This window comes from Montipora foliosa, chromosome 4, assembly GCF_036669935.1.
Source record: "Montipora foliosa isolate CH-2021 chromosome 4, ASM3666993v2, whole genome shotgun sequence".
Lineage (NCBI taxonomy): Eukaryota > Metazoa > Cnidaria > Anthozoa > Scleractinia > Acroporidae > Montipora > Montipora foliosa.
In genome coordinates this window covers 46,620,243-46,629,895 of record NC_090872.1, presented here as the reverse complement: position 1 = coordinate 46,629,895, position 9,653 = coordinate 46,620,243, and the positions used below count along the sequence as shown (strand labels likewise).

The 9,653-nt window shown below is 39.3% G+C and overlaps 2 protein-coding genes across 2 annotated transcripts in view; one reads left to right on the top strand and one right to left on the bottom strand.

Annotated features, from left to right (window-relative positions):
- Positions 1–6,792: 6,792 nt before the first annotated feature.
- On the top strand, positions 6,793–7,893 carry LOC138001470 (uncharacterized). The gene is made up of 2 exons (XM_068848088.1): positions 6,793–7,031; positions 7,184–7,893. The coding sequence occupies exons 1-2, from the start codon at positions 6,995–6,997 to the stop codon at positions 7,891–7,893; spliced, it is 747 nt and encodes a 248-aa protein (XP_068704189.1). The 5' UTR covers positions 6,793–6,994.
- A 1,430-nt stretch (positions 7,894–9,323) lies between these two features.
- The window catches only part of LOC138001469 (putative nuclease HARBI1), a 1,173-nt gene continuing 843 nt past the window's right edge, over positions 9,324–9,653 (bottom strand). Inside the window, exon 1 of the mRNA XM_068848087.1 lies at positions 9,324–9,653. This exon is cut by the window's right edge and continues 843 nt beyond it. Coding sequence (XP_068704188.1) covers positions 9,324–9,653 — 330 coding nt within the window.

Below are 9,653 nucleotides of genomic sequence, written 5' to 3'. Positions count from 1 at the left end.
ATCCTCACCAACAACTAATCCCCCTATGAGATAAGTACCAAGTGAATACCACCTGCACTACTAAAATCGGTGCAACGTTACCACTACTAAATTGGATCAATGACCTCCTTACCTGGTATTGACGAATTATACCATTGGGATTGATTGGCTCCTCCCAAGCTACGTTTATGTTACCATAATCCAGCGTTGCTTTCACCTCTGTTGGTTTACCGGGAACTGTGAATAACAAATTAATTTGCAGCATTAGGTTTTACCCCCAAACCTTTCAAAAGTGGGAAAAGGCTCTTAACTACGTTTGAATGCAAGAGAAACCAAGTGCTTCTAAAGGCTAACATTACGTGAAGATGACTTCTTTTGCTGGGGAAAGATCTGGATCGAATCATAAATGTTAGAGTTTCTTAGAATACATTAAGACCAATTCGTATTTGTTGGTACTTTATGTTCCCCGATAAACAATGTGATAATACTCGAACATGTCACATAATTTTCAATCTTAAGACCTACATGTGACCTGTTGTGACATGGCCCTTTCCAAGGTTACGTCCGCGGTTAGGAGTCATTAGGGAGCTTTAGCAACGACAACGGCGACGGCAACGAGAACGTCACAAATTTGCATATTTAGTGGACAAAAACAATAGCTTTGCACGCCCAGCTCGTGCGTTTTTCATTTTTGTCCATTTCTTTGCCGTCGTCAGCAAAGCAACAACGTGAAATTACCAAGTTTGAGGGGTTATGGAGAACGTCAGCACCTGGAGATAAATTTTCATTTTTCTCCCCTAAATTAAGCGCCGCTCGTAACGGTCTCATTCCTGTGGGACTGAAACACTTTTGTCAAATTAAAAGGCTTGGAATAGTCGCGAAGTGATCGCAATAACGTGAATGTATGTTTTTACATGACGTTCTCGTTGCCGTTCCCGTCGTCGTTGCTAAAGCTCCCTATTAGGGAACTTAAGCAACGACAACGGCGACGGCAAGGAGAACGTCACAAATCTGTGTATTTAGTGGGCACAAACAATAGCTTTGCACGCCCTGCACGTGCGTTTTTCACTTTTGTCCATTTCTTTGCCGTCGTCATCAAAACAACAACGTGAAATAGTCAAATTTGAGGTTTTAAGGTGATATTACACGAGCCGATTTTTAACGCCGATTTTTAACGCGACATTGTTGCGTTAAAAGTTGCCTCGTGTAAAAGGGTGCACAGGGAGATTGTTAACGCAACATTTTGTCGCTTTCAAAAACCTGCAACATTGTTGCCTGAATTTTGTTGGTGTTGGTGCGTGTAACACCCCCACCGCTGACTTTTCAAGCAACATCGTCCCAGAATGCACCGCGGAGAACCGAAAATAGGTCACGTCGACGTGAAGTAAACAAACAAGATGGCGGAGCTTGTTGAAGATGAAAGGACCGGTAGAAATAACTACACCTGAAGCTCGATTAGATGATGCTGGAAGGCGAAAACTCATACAGTTCTATGAGAAGAAACCTGTGTTGTGGGATACGTCCCTAAAGTTACCGAAGAAAGACGCCAAAGACTAAAAACTGGCAGCGATAAAAGAGCTCGAGGAGCACTTCGGCTTCAAGATTTCAGGAAGCGAGCTAGTAGCAGCGTGGAAAAGCATTCGAGCCGTCTTCTTAACTAATTGTCCGCCATATTTGTCGAGCAGGAGCCTGGGTTCAAGTGTTGCGAGCAATGTTGCGTTAAAAATCGTCTCGTGTAACATACCGTTGCCGCAACAAAGTTGCGTTAAAAGCTGTCTCGGTTAACATGGATTAAAAATCGGCTGGTGTAACATCACCTTTAAGGAGAACGTCAGCACTTGACGCTGAAGTTTCATTTTCTCCCCTAAATTAAGCGCCGTTCCGACCAATGTCATTTTTGAGGAACTACTTCACCCTTGTCGTATTAAAAGGGTTGACATGTTTACAAAGTGATTTCAATGACGCGAATTTATATTTTGAGATGACGTTCTCGGTGCCGTCGCCGTCGTCGTTGCTTAAGTTCCCTATTACATGTAGGGAGCTTCAGATTTTACGACGAAGACGGCAACAACAACGGCGCATAAATAATCGTGCAGCACGGATTTTATAGGACGGATTCTTGCGGAACTCTGCATAAGGACGACGTGAAATTACCAAATTTAAGGTTTTGACGACAACGTGATCACGCCACAGAGAATCTTTCATTCTGTATTTTCACTTTGTAACTGCTCGTACCAATTTATTTCTACAACACGTCGCCCAAATTGTAAGAAGTGAACGAGACAGAATAACCGCAAAAGAATTATGATAATGTAAAGTGATATTTTGAGGTGACCTTTTCGTTGAAGTCGCCGTCGTAGATCTTAAGGACCCTATTCGCTACTGAGGTGACGTTTTTGACCAACGGACGGCAACCGGAAGTGAGTTGTTTTCCTCTTTAACTTGCCTTCACACATTTTACATTTGTATTGTTTAGTATCGTTTCTCTATTAGAGATAATTAGTTTAAAATTCTGGTAGACAACACTGTCCTGGCATGCGGAAAGTCCACTTCCCGTTGCCTACCCTGGCTCAAAACGTCGCGCGCGAAGCTGCCTATTGACAGTTTAAATTATATACATACATACATACATACATACATCTTTATTTAACAATGCAGGTTAAATGTGAATTGGCAACACCGAAGTCCTGATGTGGACCTGCCTAACTACAGGTAATTAAGTACAATCACATTAAAATATACGGTAACAATTGTACATGACAATGAGCGACGCAGTCTGGTGGTGTTTAATTGAAGTAGGATCTGTGCATAGCACAATTGTAAGAACATCAGTCACTCTGCAAGGTACATATAGTAATTATAGTTATATTAACTATCATCATTTGACAAAGTTTCTTTCACCTTCTTCTTCTGTTCTAGCAGTGAAGTTTGCCATCTCTCCAGGTTCAATGGTAACTGCCTGTACTGCAAACGTGTAATTTGTATATGGCGTCAGGTTGGTTAGTTTTTTTTCAAAACCATTGCTATATTCTTGTGCATCGATCGCTATACTACCAGCTTCTTCTCCAGTCTTGGTATTGTAAATCTTTATGTGATATTTTCTGATAACACCATTCTTATTTGAAGGCTCATTCCAACGAACGAGGACTTGTGTGCCTGATATGACTTTTCCGCTTAATTGTGTTGGAGGACTTGGGCCTGTTGAAACAACGAGGAATCAGATTCACATTATTTATTTTTGTAGCGCAAAGAAAATTGATTGTGTCTTATTAAGCCGTTAAGCAGTTATAATGCAGTTTCAATTTTCGCAAGGATAACATCTCTATGCATTCCACAATTTATGAAATGTCTTAGTTTTTGTTTTTGGACCACACTGGTTGGATGATCACGGCCAAAACATGAAAAATGATGATGAGGATGATGATGAGCATGGAAATGAGCACAATGACAATGACAAGAATGATGATGAGGTGAATTTATTATGCGATTTAACTATACAAACCGATCAATAACATTACATGAATATCTATTACTGTCCATGAAAACAACAACAACTGGAAAATTATCATCATAGACAAGGTAGTGCATGGCAATAGCAATTAAAAAAGCAACGTGTGAGAGAGAAATAGGAAAAGTACTAAGATCGTGAAAAGGGACATGAATGCTTCAGAGTAGAGGCAAAAGGTACCAGCCGTTGTTGTTTCTAAGCATGGTATTGGAAAACTCTACTTTTTTTGTGGTGGTGATGATGATGTTGATGACGATGAGGACAATAGGGAAAGTTCCAATGAAGGTCATCCCTGTTGTTGTTGTTGTGCGCTCTGGGAGCAACATCAACTGGTCTCACACAGATATTTGGAAGTAGACACAAAGGTTGCTCCACTTTAAACAGTGAGACTATATAGGAGAGTGCTAGAAGATGACTTGTCCTACGTAGGGACAGTAGTCCTAGATAAAGCCTAAGAACTACAGCACAAGTCCCTAGATAAAGCGTGAGAACTACAGCACAAGTATGTGAGTTGAGTTTGTTGCTTCTCTACTCTGCACCGAGAGGTTTTCCCCGGGTACTCCGGTTTCCCCTCTCCTCAAAAACCAACATTTGACTTGATTAGTGTTAATTGTTAATTTCAATTTACAGTGTCCCGAATTAGTGCTTCAGCGCTAGAACGACTAGACACTTAAATAAAGTTCCTTTAAGTAACATTCGTGAAACTGCTTCATGCCAACAATGATGATAACAATAATACAATGCAGATTACAAAACCAGAGCAAAAGAAATCAAGAGAAAAAACAAACAATTCACTATCCAGTTTTTGTTCACTCTGAGGAAAGCCTAATGATCAAATCACGTGAACATGGTTTAGTGCATAACAAGCAGCCTGCATAATTATTATGTATGCCCATAGTTTTCATATTGTTAAATTTTAAAACGTTAATACTAAAAAATGGTATGAATACTGTCCACTCAAGACTGGCTCTTACAACGATTCAAGCACCTATTCCAAGAACCTAAGCCTACAGTAGTTGCACCTGGCAGAGTTTGAGTCACATCGGGAAATCAAGATCAAAGATAGCTAGATAGACTTCTTTATTTAAAATTAAAAATATACCGGTAAGTACTCAGGGTACCGGTAGTCCATTCAGGGAGCTTACAAAATATCTCTGCTATATCAATAAGAGCCCCGAGGTTATTACCTAGACTATAGAATACACTAAAATAAGATATATACAAAAGAAAAGCATGAATATATAAAAGTACAATTACATGGTAATAAAGAAATCTACAGTACAATTTAGTTTTGTTATGTATATTTGCAATGATTATCAAACCGTACTTCCATGATAATAAAATGATCTCCTGGCTTTTTCCGTTGTTATTGCAAGCAAATGCAAAAGATCGCTCTGTCAGGCTCAGCGGGTACAAATGTACTTATTATATAAAAAATTAGTTATTAAAATATTGAGGATACCGACTGTCTATACTTTTCTACGCAAGCTTAAGGATATGGTCATCACGCCTGGACCTTAAACTTGGCTATTTTAAAGCTTCCATTGCAGTGTCACTACTAGATGACTTTATTACCATTCTCCCTACGCGTGCCTGCAGAGCTTGTAAAGTTCCGCTGTTTACTTCCCCGCAAAACGCCTAGACCCAAGCACCATACTCCAATATAAGTCTAATCATTGAAAGGTAAATGGCATTAGCTCTATGAGAAGTGATATATAACGGCGCACACGACCTAGCATGTCGACCCGCCTACCAGCCTTAGAAACAATAGCTTTAACATGTTCGTCCCAGCTGAGGTGATTGTCAAAGATAACACTCAAATATTTAAAGTCAGTAATGTGATTTATGGCGGACTCACTGATAGTGACTGAGAACTGATTTATCTTAGCAAGTTTCTGCGGAAGTCCCAAACAGCTTTGCCTCAGTCTTAGTTATGTTAATAAATAAACTATTTTGCATGAAGCCAACACTCAATGGCTTGAAGCTCCTTCCCTAAGGTAGCCTGGGGTCTATTCATTAAGAAAGTTACACTCGCATTTTACAAGTTGAACCCTTGTTTTTACATGTGCATACAAAAAGGAGTTCACTAAACATTGTTACAAGTCATTTTTCAAGACTCCGACTTGTAATTACAGGTGTAGCGCTACAACTGTAAAATTTGGTACGTGCACAATTTAATGAAAGTTTTACAGGAGTCCGACTTGTATCTTTTCAAACGTCCAACTTGTGCTTGACGCACGACTTGTAGGAAGCGTATTTCGAGATTTGGATATATTCTCGTCGATTGAAGAAGAACTGTTGAAAAGCCGAGTTATTCAACGGCCTTGAAATTTTGAAAGACGGTTGTTTGACATTGAAAATTCACGTGGTTTTCGAGAGAAATATCGTCTCTCTGTCGAAGCATTCGAGTATTTACTTGCAGCAGTGGGCCAACATAAAACCAAAAGAAACTTCGAGCGTACGGTGTGATCAAAACGAGATTTTACTATCTCCAAACAGGAATAAGGGTCAGAAGCATGACAAAGGCGGCTGAACTTGTCCAATGCACAGTTATCCTTCACAACATCTGCATACAATTTAACGACGATGGCGCTGATCTCCCAGATAACGACGATCTTCACATGGAAGATGACGGGGAGTTTAGGGAGCATGGAAAGGCGCAAGAGGGCAGAAGACAGCAACTACTACAGAATTTCTTATCACTTCGTAGAAAAGAGAAGAACGACATCGAGTACATGACCGTTTGAATATTTTTACTGAGTAGTAACACATGTATGTACCAATACAAAGTTCGTCAATTGTAATTTAGATGCATTTACAACATATTTGTTTATTTCGTGTTCCGTGTTGATTGCCAATCTATTACAATGTGTCCATTTATATTGCTATGAAAATTTCAGACGAAGCGTGCTCTTTAACTTGAACGAAAGACCATAAGAAAAGAACACAAGCCTTTAATCTGAGTTTTCGGAGTTGGACTGAGCTTCCAAACCCTTTTTAAGCCTTTTGATCTCCAGTTCTAGTTTGGAGCATTCTAGCCCTAACTTTCTCTTTCTTAGGCGTAATATATCGTCCTCTACTGAATCTGCTAGTGCTTTTTTTCCGCTGACATTCTTGCGAGAGGTTCTCCTGTAAGTTTTGCTCAACAGCTCCGCGGACCTCCTCAACTTCCTCGGTCTCACTACCAGTCTGACTAGTTAACGTTGGGCCATCTACGTAAATAAATTCGTTTCCAAAAACATCAAAACCGGAGATTGTTGCAGCATATTTGGGTAGCGTTCCTTTTAACCAACCTAAAACCGGATTCTGCGATCGAAAATTAGATTTCCCGTTCCATTCATGGCGAAACCAATCTTAGATTGCAATCTAAACAATCTACCTCCGAACGTGGATCGTTCGGATTGGTAACTGAAACTGGTTTAAGATTTCCGTTCCATTTGTCATCGGGGAGCGAGTTTGGTGTGGATTATACGACGTGGTCTGTCAGCTCGGCACACAACAAACAACATGGCGGAGGAAATATGGGACTTTTCAGCCTGTTCAGGTACAAGGTGTTTTAATCATTTTCCTTTACATTGAGCAAAAGGTCTTAAAACCAGAGAAATGTTTAATTTTTGTTTCATTTATAAGTCAAGTTCAGGAAATAGTTGAAAACAACTGGAAGTTCTTTGGGTATAATGTCTATATTTTTTGCAGTTCTCTCAACAATCGACCCTGACCAGCTTATCGTTCAGGTTCAAACTCCAGCCGCCGCATTTGAAACTCCGCTATTGCAAGTTAAATGGTCAAGGAATGAAGTGCTGTTTCTTCTGTCTTTGTACAAAGAAAGGGAGAACTTTTTCAAAGACAAAAAGTCAAAGAAGAAAACTTTGTGGGAGGAAATATCGAAGGAGATGCAAGAGAAAGGATATGGCTACACTGGTGCTCAATGTGAAACGAAGTTTAAGAACTTAAAGCAAAATTTCACAAAAACAGTCGATCACAACAACGTGTCGGGCAACGACAAAAAGACGTGCCCATATTTTGAAGAGCTGAGCGATATCTTTGGCATGACACCTTCTGTAAAGCCAGTGGCAGTTTGCTCCAACAGGGCTGGTCCTGTTGGTGAAGACCTCATCCGTACAAGTTCAAGTTCAGGTTCTTTTGCAGAAGCTGCAGCATCTTCTACTGATGGACGAAGACCATCATTGGACAACGAAGAAACTCCGCGCAGAGAGGTTAAAAGGTCCAGGGCCAAAAGGGCTCTTCAGAGTAAGGAGAGTCTCACTGATTTGTGCAAAGAGTACCAGCGGGAACAAAGGGAAAAAGAAGAGGAAAAGGAGAAACATGTCATGGAAATGCACCAGCAAAAGATGCAACGATTTGACAGGTTGCTGGAGCTATTTGAAAAGGATATTTCGAAATAAGGCATGTTAAGTTACTCTGGTTTATTGTCAATTATTTTAAATACATTTACATATTACATATTCTCGAGGACCATTTAATTTTGTCAGAAATTATTCTTTCTCGAAATATTTCATATTTATTGAGATGTTACAAATGAAATTGACTTGCAGTTCAGATAATTTTGGCATAAATGTATTTATTATTGAGATATTTTCAACTTGCAAAGGCAAAATAATTTAATTCAATTTTTGTGGAATGTGAAAAGTTTTCTACAGTATTTACAAAATTAAAAGGGCAATTTTTGATTGACAGTTGGCCAGTTTTGTAGCATGATTTGATAACAACCCCTCCATGTGATACCAAGATGTTCTTGGAAGTGTTGGCATGTTCTGTTTCAAAAAATGAACAATTTTCTACAGAACAAAGAGTTATTTTGACAACAAACAATGACCATGGACAAAACTGCAACACCATTTGTAACTAACATTAGTTCCAAATGTTAAAACAATACCCTCCATTCAATGGAGGCTATTGCTTTCATTGTCCTTAAGAACTTGCTTCGGAAGGCCACATTATGATCAGCCAAGCCTCTTAAGAATCTTGCTTGTTTGCCCACATTCATCCTTTTACCCTTCATCAAAGGGTTTATTCAGAACAAAACCAATGTGCAATAACTTACTTGGCAATTAATTTATCCATGAGCACACTCGCAATGTACCAAATCCATTACATAGTTCAAAATCAATTGCTCTGATTTGTCCTGACCTTTTTCATTTTAGAGTAATTATAATAAAGTATGCTGCAGAAAATAATTGGAGGGTTAGAAAATAAAAAAAAAACTGGCTCGACAGTCAAGCTGAGTTTATAACAGCAGACTGGTAAATAATAGCCTTTCCAGGCTGAAAGTGTCTGTGAAAAGGGAGGGAGAAGGGTACTTGAAAGTTGTGCTATGGCAATGCTTTACCGGAGGTTACAACCCTAACCCTTACATATAACTTGTAAAATGGAAGTACAGTAAAAACCCACGTGTAAGAACCTACTTGTTTAGAGTTTGGCAAAACAGGTTCTTATATTTTGGGGTATTAAAGTAGCAAATTTCTGCCAGGAGGTTCTTAATTTTCTAGGTTCTTACATGAGGGTTTTTACTGTATTATGATCAATTATCACATACCTACAGAAGCGGTCACTAGGTCTGCAGTCTGCAGTCTGGGTTTTACACTGACCACAACAGGGATGTTGCATCTCCTTTGTTCATTTTTCACTTAAAACCCTTTTACAAATAAAATAATGAAATGAATTGACCACTTAGTGTGACTGAAAAAGGTACCCCTCTTGTGCAGACTATCCGCCCTCCCAGTGAAGCCTTCCTTTTTGGAACCTGCTTGTATTAGTTATTTGTCTTAAAAATGTATTGTTTTGCACCATACAGACAGAGATGAAGTGCAAAAGTTCAGCAAATCATGTCCATGATTTCAGCTCTCTTTCGAACAGCATTGTTGTTATCAGCAAAAATATTAACAAAGTTATTGGCATCATCATCATCATCGTCTAGAGGTTGTAGAAAATCATCTATTTCATCATTTGAATAAATGCAGAAATTGTGGAGTGTGCATGCTGCTATAACTAATTTTGGTAAAAACCTGATTCTGTCAATATCCACCATGACTCTCAACTTCCGGAATCTTCCTTTCAAAAGACCAATGCCACGTTCAACGACCATCCGTTTTGAACTTAGACGATTTGTAAAACGCTTTTGCTGTGCAGTAAGATGGCCATTGTC